Source organism: Pristiophorus japonicus, chromosome 26, assembly GCF_044704955.1.
Source record: "Pristiophorus japonicus isolate sPriJap1 chromosome 26, sPriJap1.hap1, whole genome shotgun sequence".
NCBI classification, from domain to species: Eukaryota; Metazoa; Chordata; class Chondrichthyes; family Pristiophoridae; genus Pristiophorus; species Pristiophorus japonicus.
The window spans coordinates 16,841,696-16,854,518 of NC_092002.1; the positions used below are offsets into that span (position 1 = coordinate 16,841,696).

General features: G+C 50.2%; 1 protein-coding gene across 1 annotated transcript in view; it reads right to left on the bottom strand.

The window, feature by feature from the left end:
* Positions 1-9,418, bottom strand: part of spred3 (sprouty related EVH1 domain containing 3) — a 32,670-nt gene extending 23,252 nt beyond the window's left edge. Inside the window, exons 1-3 of the mRNA XM_070867551.1 lie at positions 9,170-9,418; positions 6,667-6,835; positions 3,917-3,978 (exon numbers count right to left, since the gene is read on the bottom strand). Of these exons, the coding sequence (XP_070723652.1) occupies positions 3,917-3,978; positions 6,667-6,835; positions 9,170-9,418 (480 nt within the window). The remainder of the gene's footprint in view (positions 1-3,916; positions 3,979-6,666; positions 6,836-9,169) is intronic.
* Between the last annotated feature and the right edge of the window lie 3,405 nt (positions 9,419-12,823).

Here is a 12,823-nt window from a genome sequence, read left to right on the forward strand (position 1 = left end):
CCGGGAAATGTCCCCGCGGTCTTGGGGAGGAGTTGGCTAGCCGAGATGAATTGGAAATGGGGGGGATGTGCATGCCATTTCATCCATGGAGCGAAGTTCATGCTCACAGGTCCTACAAAAATTCGGGTCACTGTTTTAACCCGGTGTCGGAACGTTCAAGGGCACTAAAGTAGTGATACGCATCACTCTGGACACCAGACCAGTGCACCACAAAGCCAGAGCGGTGCCGTATGTGATGCGTGAGAAAATTGAAAGTGAATTGGACAGGCTGCTCAGAGAGGGCATAATTTCGGCCGTTGAATTCAGCGACTGGGCAAGTCCCATCATTTCTGTCCTTAAAGCGGATGGCTCGGTCAGGATTTGTGGCGGCTACAAAGCCACCATCAACCGAGTGTCACTGCAAGACCAATACCTGCTCCCGAGAGCGGAGGATCTTTATGCCATGCTGGCAGGTGGCAAGCTGTTCACGAAGCTGGACCTCACCTCGGCCTACATGACTCAGGAACTGGCCGAAGAATCCAAGCTTCTGACCACCATCACGACGCACAAGGGATTATTTATCTACAACAGGTGTCCGTTTGGCATTCGTTCGGTGGCCGCTATCTTTCAGAGAAACATGGAAAGCTTGCTCAAATCCATTCCTGGAACAATCATATTCCAAGACGACTTCCTTATCACGGGTCGAGATACCGAGGAACACCTCCACAACCTGGAGGAGGTGCTACGCCGACTGGACCGGGTAGGCTTGCGGCTGAAAAAGGCCAAGTGTGTGTTTTTGGCCCCAGAGGTCAAGTTTTTGGGCAGGAGGGTTGCCGCAGACGGGATCCGGCCCACTGAATCAAAAACGGAGGCGATCCGCTGGGCGCCCCGGCCCGGCAACATGTCGGAGTTGCGATCATTCCTGGGACTTTTGAACTATTTCGGGAACTTTCTGCCGAAGTTAAGCACATTGTTGGAGCCATTACACATGCTCCTGCGTAAAGGTTGTGGATGGCTTTGGGGGGACTGTCAAGAACGGGCTTTCAATACGGCGAGGAACCTGCTGTGTTCTAACAAACCGTTGACTTTGTATGACCCCTGTAAAAAACTGGCTGTCAATGCCAATGCGTCAGCTCGCATACAGCAATGGGCTCTCACGCTGGCTGCGTATGACTACACCATACGGCACCGGCCAGGCACCGAAAATTGCGCTGACGCGCTCAGCAGGCTCCCACTGGCCACCAGTGAGGGGGCAGCGGAGCAAAGCGCTGAGATGGTCATGGCCGTTGAGGCTTTTGACACCACAGGCTCCCCCATCACAGCCCGCCAGATCAAACTCTGGACCAACAGAGACCTCCTCCTATCCATGATAAAGAAATGTGTCCTGACTGGGGATTGGGCACCCGCACACATAGCGTGCCCTGAGGAGGTCAGACCGTTTCAGAGACGGATGGATGAGCTCTCCATCCAAGCCGAGTGCCTGCTGTGGGGCAGCTGGGTAGTCATGGCCCAGAAAGGCAGGTAAGCGTTCATCAGGGAACTCCACAGCGAGCACCCAGGCATCGTGTTAATGAAGGCCATTGCCCGGTCACATGTATGGTAGCCGGGGATTGACTCAGACCTGGAACACTGGGTTCACAGGTGCACGACGTGTGCCCAGCTGGACAATGCCCCCAGGGAGGCCCGACTCAGCCCATGGCCCTGGCCCACCAGGCCATGGTCACGTATTCACGTAGACTATGCGGGCCCGTTCATGGGGAAAATGTTCCTGATCGTTGTCGATGCATACTCGAAATGGATCGTGCACGACATCCATCACCGTGGAGAGTCTGCGTCCGGTTTTCGCGATCCACCAGCCATGAATTCCAGGAGTTTATATCGGGCAATGGTATCAAACACGTCCGGACAGCGCCGTTCAAGCCGGCTTCCAATGGCCAGGCGCAATATGCGGTCCAAGTCATAAAACAGGGCATGCAACGCATCCAAAGACCCTCCCTTCAGTACCGCCTATCGCGCCTCCTGCTGGCCTACAGGTCCCACCCACACTCGCCCACGGGAATCCCGCCAGTGGAACACCTCATGAAACACACGCTTAAAACGCGGCTGTCCTTCATTCACCCAGCCCTGGCAGACATTGTTGAGGGCAAGCGCCAGTCCCAAACCGAGTTTCATGATTGAAACTCAAGGGGGAGGTGTATAGAAAGGGATGACCCGGTATTTGTTCTTAACCATGCTTTGGGACCCAAGTAGCTTGAGGGCACAGTAATTGGCAAAGAAGGGAATAGAGTCATAGTGGTCAGACTAAACAATGGGTAGATATGCCGCAAACAGTTGGACCAAGTAAAGAAAAGACACGGAGGAACCTGAAGAAGAGCATGAGATGTCACCCACACCACTGCCAGTGGACGAGCAACAAGGACATTCCACAGCATATACAGTCCCTGCGGCCAGCCCGGACAGGCCGGAATCACCTCAGGTGACAGAGACGCGTGCCGAGGCTCAGCCACCAGGGCCTCAACTGCGGCGCTCCACGAGAGAGCGTCGACCTGATAGACTTAACCTTTGACACAAAAAGACGTAGGGGGGGGAGGTGATGTCATGTATGTAACCATCATGCAACGGTAATCTTCATGTAACTATAACCTTCATGCAACTCCTGTACAATGTACCTAGAAATGCACACCCTGACCACAGGGGGCGAACTTGTGGGAGACACTCCTCACCTGGGTTTCCAGGTATAAAAGGGGAGGTCCCACCCAGGGTCAGCACTCCTCAGTCCTGGGAATAAAGGTTCAGGTCACGTAGTGACCGTGTCTGCAGTACATGCCTCGTGTGAGTTTGTAGTATGGTGCAGGGACATTACAAACATAACAAAAACAGATTATTGGGTAATTATCACATTAATGTTTGTGGAAGCTTGCTGTGTACAAATTGTCTGCTGCATTTCCCACATTACACCAGTATATAAAAGAGCTGGAGCGGCATACCACTCCAACCTCCAGTGCGAGCTGCTCCAAGTGTGTGACGATTTTGAGATGGGCTACTGGGTGACGTCATCAAAACCCCGGTCGCCGTTTTGGAGCGTGGGCAGGAACATCGGAGGACCCAGGTACAGAGGAGTGAGAAGGTCGCGGCGAGTATTTGTGGCGAGATGCGGTGAATGTTTGTGGCAGAAGAGCGGCGAGAGATCGTGGCGGAGGTGCGACAGATGAGGGTACGGGGCCCAGAAGAGCCGAGGGCCCAGGGGCAGCACGGGCCCAGCCCACGCTGCGATACGTGTGGGCGCTAGGTCCGTGCAGCAGAGCAGGTCTCCAGTCATCTTGGTTCAACCCTTGCCACTGGACCAAGACCTAGCTCTGTCAAGCCCGTGGCTGGCCACCACACGTTAAAAAATTCACGCACAGGCATCTTCCACCCCCTCAAACTGGAGTTCAGGACTGGAACATCGGGTCCTTCATCGAAACACCTGTGAACTCGTGGAAGCAAGTCATCCTCGTTCGAGGGACCGCCTGTGATGATGACAACAGTAACGACACTCCAAAAGTACTTAATTGGTTGTAAAGCGCTTTGAGATGTTCAGTGGTCGTGAAAGGCGCTATATAAATGCAAGTCTTTCTTTTAAAAACACCAACTGGTTTACCAACATCCTTTAGGGGGGAGAAGCCACAGTCCTTACCCAGTCTGGGCCTATACCTGACTCCAATCCCACACCAACCTTACTGACTCTTAACTGCCCTCGAAAGTGGTCTTGCAAGTTGCTCAGTTGGATCAAACCGCTACCAGCAGTTAAAGAACTCCCAGCACCACCACCTTCTCAGGGCAACTAGGCATGGGCAATAAATGCCAGTCTTGTCAACGATGCCCGCATGCTAAGTGAACACAAAGATAGGACAGCAGAGACAGTAAAGAGATGGTGTCATTCTGTGGCCTTACTTACTGCAGCGATATCCTCCACAGCATCCACCTCGCCCTGACTCGAGGAAGAGGAGGTCAGGGAACCTGTGGGAATGTAACGAGAGACGAGCGGGTAAGGTCAGAACAATACAGAGACATCGCTACCCTGCACCGAGCGGGAGGGTTAAAGTCACAGTGACAAGATACCCGGAGTGAGTTACAGCCTGGGAGCTAATCGAGGGGTTCGGGGGGGTTTATATATAGAATGAAAGATACTCAGGGATGAGTTACAGGCTGGAATCTAATCGAGGGGTTTGGGGGGTTTATATATAGAATAACAGATACCCGGGAGTGAGTTACAGCCTGGGAGCTCATCGAGGGGTTCAGGGGGTTTATATATAGAATGAAAGATACTCGGAAGTGAGTTACAGGCTGGAATCTAATCGAGGGGTTCAGGGGGGTTTATATATAGAATAACGGATACCCGGGAGTGAGTTACAGGCTGGAATCTAATCGAGGGCTTCGGGGGGTTTATATATAGAATGAAAGATACTCAGGGGTGAGTTACAGCATGGGAGCTCATCGCAGTTCGGGGGGTTTATATATAGAATGATAGATACCCGGGAGTGAGTTACAGGCTGGAATCTAATCGAGGGGTTCGGGTGGTTTATATATAGTATAACAGATACCCGGAAGTGAGTTAAGGCTGGAATCTAATCGAGAGGTTCAGGGGGTTTATATATAGAATAACAGATACCCGGGAGTGAGACACAGGCTGGAATCTAATTGAGGGTCTTTATGTGGTGTTTTCCGTTTCACCCCGTGCAGTAATAACTCCCCGACAGATCAGAGCAAGGTCCATGTTTCGAGATAGTTAAACCAATGGCATCTCAGCTTCCAGTTTAATCACAAATTTAGGTCCCAAAAAAGAGGCTTATGATAATCCTCACTAACAAGGCTGCAGCTTTTCTTAAATTGGCCGAGCTTAAAGACACCGATGACTCGGAATTAACGCTCAGCGGTGAAGCAAAGGCGTTTTGCCGCTGGTCCTGAAGAAAGCTGCCCACAGAAATCTCGTGATCTCTCTGGCATGAAGTTTGATCTTTTTCCATGCATAAGGGACTGGGGCGCTCCATAGTGGGGAATCCCTAACGCGACCTGCTGTGACATCAAGAGACTGTCTAAGCAGCCAATCACTTTGCAGCATTCTCACAGACCGGGAAGCAGGAAATGAGAACCTGCTTTTATCCTGACTTTAAAAAAAATTTTACAGAAAGATAAACAAAGATTGGGGCTCTCACATGGGGATAAGGTAGAAGCTGACATAAATATGAACAAACTTTAAAAAAATATTAATTAAAATGTTTTTATTTTTTAACAAAATTGTAATTTTTATCATAATGGAGAAATCTGACGCTCCACAAAATTAAAATTGTTTTTTCAGGACTGCTGCATTTGTTTAGCAATCAATACACTGCTAAAAAAAAACCAAGGACACCTAATGCAACAAGGTCTAACTTTTAGCAGTAAATGACCGACCGCAACTTCAGGATTTCCGCGTTCGGCTGCGCGTGCACTACATCCTGAATTTGTGGTCAGTTTCACAGGGGCAATAGCAGCGAATGCTGCTAGTTTGCCGTTATCACCCACCGCACAGTCCGGCCCACCTTGTCAACCGTGAACCTTGGTTTAACCAAGTGCAGGACATGTGACCAAGGCCCAGTGGTACAGTGCTGAACTCCCAGTCCAAGGAGTTTGCCGTGGTGTTAGACTCACAATAACGGCAGAAGACTTGCTGTTCCATGTCTCTTTAGACTTCTACTTACAACTAACCCAGCTGTAGCAGGCTGTCTGAGCTGGCATTTAATGCTGTTCCCTCTCCCTTTCGTTCTCCAGCAACAGAAAACAATGAGATGAAATTAGGAATCAGGGCTTCAGTACAATAAGTGAAGAGCTCCTATTCGAATACCATTCTTGGTCCCAAGCTGTTTTTTTGTTCTGCCTGCTGAGACATGCTTCTAACTGGATCACTGGGCCTTATACAGGGAGAACTCTGTATCACTGGGCCTTACACTGGGAGACCAACTCTGTATCACTGGGCCTTATACTGGGAGAACTCTGTATCACTGGGCCTTACACTGGGAGACCAACTCTGTATCACTGGGCCTTATACAGGGAGAACTCTGTATCACTGGGCCTTACACTGGGAGAACTCTGTATCACTGGGCCTTATACTGGGAGACCAACTCTGTATCACTGGGCCTTATACTGGGAGAACTCTGTATCACTGGGCCTTATACTGGGAGACCAACTCTGTATCACTGGGCCTTATACTGGGAGAACTCTGTATCACTGGGCCTTACACTGGGAGACCAACTCTGTATCACTGGGCCTTATACTGGGAGAACTCTGTATCACTGGGCCTTACACTGGGAGAACTCTGTATCACTAGGTCTTACACTGGGTGAACAACACTGTATCACTGGGTCCTCAGACTGGGGCCCAACACTCTAGGACTCTGCCTTAGTATGAGAGACCAACACTATCACTGGGCCTTATACTGGGAGACCAACTTTGAATAACTGGGCCTTACACTGGGAGACCAAATCTGTATCACTGGGCCTTACATTGGGAGACCAACTCTGTATCACTGGACCTTAGATTGGGAGCCAAACACTATCACTGGGCCCTTAGACTGGGGCCCAATACCGAGCCACTAGAGGAGCGGGATGACTAGTCTCACGTTTATCAAGCTGTGTTGTGGAAATCGAAGAAGTCAGCGCTTGCTCCTACCTTCTGCCATTTCCTCAATGGCGGTCTGAATGCTCCGTTCGAAGGTGACTGCATCAGCAGGACTCTGGAACGTGAGGCCAAACTTGTCATCATCTACCTTCCAGTGGTGAAAGATGGGATTCACCTTGTTGTAAATGAGGTCTCTCTTGAGGCCACATTCCAGGATCATCTGTAGGAGGGAGAACGGAGTGAGTACTGGAGACTCTGTCTGGTCAGTCCTCCCACGCATCGTTACCACAGAAGCCATGTCCTTAAATCAGGAGATCATTTCTATCTTATACAATCCTTTCTTCCATTAAATACACGCAACAATATTGGAGAACCGATTATCTTGTTGTAGGCTAATATCCTAATACACTGACTTTTCCTCCTTAATCTCTCAATCCCAGTGAAACAGAGGAGAGAAAGGCCAGAGGTGGAGGGAGGATTGGACACCTAGGAACAGGAAGAGGCCATTCAGCCACTTGAGCCTGTTCCTCCATCCAATTAACTCATGGCTGATCTGCACCTTAATTCCATCTACCCACTTTGGTTCCATAACCCCCAATAACCTTACTGAACAAAAATCTATCAATCTCAGGTCTGAAATTTTGACATCGAAGACGATGGGACTCGGAGGGAGAATGGGACGCAGAAGGACACTAGGACATGGAGGGAGAATGGGATGCAGAAGGACGATGGGACATGGAGAGACGATCAGATACGGAGGGAATGGGACATGGAGGGAGGATTGAACATGTAGGGAGGATCGGATATAAGAACATAAGAAATAGGAACAGGGGTAAGCCATTTGGCCCCTCGAGCTTGCAAGGTTCAATAAGATCATGGCTGATCTGATCTTGGGCTCAACTCCACTTACCTGCCCGCTCCCAATAACCCTCAACTCCCATGTAGTTCAAGAATCTGTATCTCCGCCTTAAATATATTCAATGACCCAGCCTGCACAGCTGGAGTAGAGAATTCCACAGATTTACGACCCTCGGAGAGAAGAAATTCCTCCTCATCAGCGAATATGATTGGGTGTCAGATTCTAACTGGCCTGTTGCTTTATTCCTCAGAATAAGTTTATATTTATTTTTAATGTTATACTTGCATATAGTTAATATTTTGTTTTTAAATTACCGTAGGTTTATTTATAAGATAGGTGGAGTCCCTTCGGCCAGCGATAGGAGCGCGGATTTTCGAACTGCAGGTATGGGTTTTTCTTACGGTGTTTCTAGGGTCTGTGCGCTGGTTTGAAAAATTTAATTTGCGGGGAGAGTTTGTCTTATGCGCAGAAATGGCACACAACCTTCTTTTGCAGGTACACCAACGGTAGATTCTGGTGCTGGTAGTAGACACCGGCGCACCGACATTGGGGAATTTCAAACGGAGCTTTGGCGCCAAAAATTTCACTGGGCGCCTAAAAAAACGGTGCCCAGTGATGGACAAACTTGGGGCCTAGGTCCTGGCAGGCTGGTGACTGGAGGTTTTCAGGTGTAGTCACTGGCTGGCAGGGCTGGAGGTGATCCCTTGGCACAGACTGGGTGCCACCATTGCCACACCAGCCCTGTGACAGAGTGAGGGCGAATGGCTGCAATGTCCGTCACACCAAGCTCAGTTACCGAGGGCCATTCCTGCGACCCTCTCCAACGACTGGCTCATGGGTTACAACGCGAGCAGGTCCTTTTGGACAAGACGTTAAACCGAGGCGCCATCTGCCCTCTCAGGCGGATGTAAAAGATCCCGTGGCACTATTTCGAAGAAGAGCAGGGGGAGTTATCCCCGATGTCCTGGGTCCAATATTTATCCATCAATCAACATAACAAAAAACAGATTATCTGGTACCTCGTGGGGGAATCTAGAACTAGGGGCCATAGTTTCAGAATAAGGGGCCGCCCATTCATAACGGAGATGAAGAGGAATTTCTTCTCTCAGAGGGCCGTGAATCTATGGAATTCTCTGCCACAGAGAGCTGTGGAGGCTGGGTCATTGAATGTATTTAAGGCGGAGATAGACAGATTTTTGAGTGATAAGGGAGTCAAGGGTTATGGGCAGCGGGCAGGGAAGTGGTGCTGAGGCCAATATCACATCAATCATGATCTTATTGAATGGCGGAGCAGGCTCGAGGGGCCAAATGGCGTACTCCTGCTCCTATTTCTTATGTTCTTATTAACACATTGCTGTTTGTGGGAGCTTGCTGTGCACACATTGGCTGCCGCATTTCCTACATTACAACAGTGACTACACTCCAAAAGTTAGCTGTAAAGTGTTTTGGGTCATCCAAGGTTCTGAAAGGTAAATTCAAGTTCTTTCTATTTAACCATGGGTTATAATTTCGGTCCCACCAGGAATGCAGGATCCGACAAGAACGTACACCTGGGACCTGTCTGTTCACAAGAATTCTTGCTTTGACGAAGGTGGAGACACTTCTGCCATTTTCCTTGGGAACGTCACCAACCCTTAAGAGGGCACTTTGAGACCTGGGCCCTTTCTTTGTCTTGCCCGTCATGTGACCACTTACCGCTTGGTCCCGGAGACGCTCTCCACGGATCAGGAAGCCACCCCGGCTGCTCCCCTCTGAGCGGGCGACCTTGCAGATCATGACCTGACTGAGGCCGGCTCCTCCCAGTGGCACCCAGCCCCCACTGGAGTCGTCGCGGGTCATCACTACAGCTCGAACTCGCACCACATAGCTGTCAGAGAAAGACACATTCCCGTAAGGCAGGGAGAGGTCAGGGGGGCCCGGGAGGGGGGGGGGTGGAAGATCCATGGTGGGTAGGAGGGATAGACCCTGGAAGAGAAGGAAAGATAGTTCCAGGGAGTGGCAAAGAGACCGATGGAGAGAGAGAGAGAGAGAGAGAGAGAGAAAGAAAGAGAGGGGGAGGTCCAGGGAGGGAGGGAGGGAGAGACCCTGGAAGAGAAGGAAAAAGATAGTTCCAGGGAGGGGCAAAGAGAGCGATGGGGAGAGAGCGAGAGAGAGAAAGAAAGAGAGGGGGAGGTCCAGGGAGGGAGGGAGAGACCCTGGAAGAGAAGGAAAAAGATAGTTCCAGGGAGGGGCAAAGAGAGCGATGGAGAGAGAGAGAGAGAAAGAGAGGGGGAGGTCCAGGGAGGGAGGGAGAGACCCTGGATGAGAAGACGATAAATATTCCGGGAGGGGGAGAGAGCGCGAGGCGGAGAGAGAGAGAGAGAGAGAGAGAGAAAAAGAGAGAGGGAGGTCCAGGGAGGGAGGGAGGGAGAGGCCTTGGAAGAGGAGGAGAGATAGTTCTCGGGAGGGGGAGAGAGAGCGAGGGAGAGAGTGGGATAACGAGAGGGAGAGACCCTAGTGAAGGGGAGATAAATCCCGGGAGAGAGAAATCCAGGGAACAACAGAGGGAAAGCAATCTGGGGAGGGAGGGATGGAAATGGATCCTGGAAGGGAGTGAGATAGATCCCAAGAAGGTAGGAGTGACTTCCCGGGAGTGAGGTGAGAGATCCTGGAAAAGAGACAAGGAGAGAGGGAGATAGGAAGGAAAGGGGATCAGTGAGGAAAGGAGCGATGGAGATCTGGTGAGGAATAAAGAGATAACATAGAAAGTGGGTGGGGGAGGGAGGTATTTCATAGAATTACATCGAATTTTACAGCATAGAAGCAGGCCTTTTGGCCCAACAGGTCCGTGCCGGTGATTACGCTCCACACCAGCCTTCTCCCAACCCTCTTCATCTCACCCGAGCAACCTTCTATTGCTTTCCCCCTCATGTACTTCTCCAGCTTACCCTTAAATGCATCTTTGCTATTTGCCTCAACCAGTGTCAGCTGTTGCTCAGTAGGTAGCACACTTGCCTCTGAGTCAGAAGGTTATGGGTTCAAGTCCCACTCCAGAGACTTGAGAACATCAATCAACCAACCAGTGCAGTGCTGAGGGAGTGCTGCACTGTCGGAGGTGCCGTCTTTTGGATGAGGCCCTGTCTGCACTCTCAGGTGGATATAAAAGATCCCAGGGCACTATTTCGAAGAAGAGCAGGGGAGGTATCCCAATATTTATCCCTCAATCAACATAACAAAAATAATTCAGCTGGGTCATTATCACAATTCTGTTTGTCGGAGCTTGCTGTGCGCAAATTGGCTGCTGCATTTCCGACATGACAACAGTGATTACACTCGAAAATACTTCATTGGCTGCAAAGCGCTTTGAGATGTCCGGTGATTGTGAAAGGTGCTATATAAATGCAAGTCCTTCTTCTTTTCAACCACTCCATATGGTAGCGATTTCCACATTCGAACCACTGTCTGGATGAAGACATTTCTCCTGAATTCCTTATTGGATTTATTAGTGGCTATCTTATATTTATGACCCCGAGTTTTGGCTTCCCACAAGAGTAAACATCTTCTCTACATCTACCCGATCAAATCCCTTCGTAATCAGGTCATTTCCCTGTCTTCTCCTTTCTGGAGAAGAGCCCGGGTCTGCCCCGATAGTTGTACCCTCTAGGTTCCGGTAGCATCATTCGGGTGGATCAGAGTACAGCTTCCCCGTCAGACCTGGGAACAGCAGCAGTTTACATTCTGATCACCCTCCACAAACATGAGCCGTTCAAGACTGCATCTTCCCAGCAGGCGGGGACTACAATCTGATTTACCAGAGGCTTGAGCTTGATGGGCCCAATGGCCCTTTTCTCATTGTTGGCTGTTGTTAATCTCTTCTCTCTCATAGGCAGTCCCTCGGAATCGAGGAAGACTTGCTTCCACTCTTAAAATGAGGTCCTTAGGTGGCTGAATAGTCCAATATGAGAACCACAGTCCCTGTCACAGGTGGGACAGACAGTGGTTGGAGGAAAGGGAGGGTGGGACTGGTTTGCCGTACGCTCCTTCCGCTGCCTGCGCTTGATTTCTACATGCTCTTGGCGATGAGACTCGAGGTGCTCAGCGCCCTCCCGGATGCTCTTCCTCCACTTAGGGCTGTCTATGGCCAGGGACTCCCAGGTGTCAGTGGGGATGTTGCACTTTATTAGGTAGGCTTTGAGGGTGTCCTTGTAGCGTTTTCTCTGCCCACCTTTGGCTCATTTCCTGTGAAAGAGTTCCAAGTAGAGCGCTTGCTTTGGGAGTCTCGTGTCTGGCATGCGGACAATGTGGCCTGCCCAGCGGAGCTGATCAAGTGTGGTCAGTGCTTCAATGCTGGGAATGTTGGCCTGGTCGAGGAGGCTAATGCTGGTGCATCTGTCCTCCCGGGGGATTTGTAGGATCTTGCGGAGACATCGCTGGTGGTATTTCTCCAGCGACTTGAGGTGTCTACTGTACATGGTCCATGTCTCTGAGCCATACAGGAGGGTGGGTATTACTACAGCCCTGTAGACCATGAGCCTTATGACTAGGAACACAAGGAAACACAGAACAAAAAGAAGTCCAGCAAGTCTGCCCCGACGACAATCTAGCCTCTCATGGATGCCACGCTCTGTAATCTCCGGGTAAAGTTCTGCCGAATCCCCCCGGCGCACAATGTGCAAAGCAAACGAGTGCGTGTTGTTGTGGGCATGGAGCATGTCTATAGACATATGTTACAGAGCCAAAACACGCAGCACTATTGGGCGAGTATATGTTCACAATGCATGCGTCATGATATACACACGTCACAGTATAAGCAAATAGCAGCTCGTCATGATCTATGGTATACGCACACACACGCAAAACATCAGCAAAAGTTAACGATAGGAAAAGACCATTTGCCCCATCGTGTTTGTCCCAAGATTCCAACTCATATCCAACTGTATTTTAACATCTAATTCTGGTACCTTGCATGGCAGATTATTAGAATCATAGAACGATTACAGCGCAAGAGGCGGCCATTCGACCCGTCGAGCCCGTGCTGGCTCTTTGCAAGAGCACCTCAGCTAGTCCCACTCCCCCGCCCTTTCCCTGTAGCCCTGCAAATTTATTTCCTTCAGAAACATAGAAAATAGGTGCAGGAGTAGGCCATTTGGCCTTCGAGCCTGCACCACCATTCAATATGATCACGGCTGATCATTCACCTCAGTACCCCTTTCCTGCTTTCTCTCCATACCACTTGATCCCTTTAGCCGTAAGAGCCAAATCTAACTTCCTCTTGAATATATCCAACGAACTGGCATCAACAACTCTCTGCGGTAGGGAATTCCACAGGTTAACAACTCTCTGAGTGAAGAAGTTTCTCCTCATCTCGGT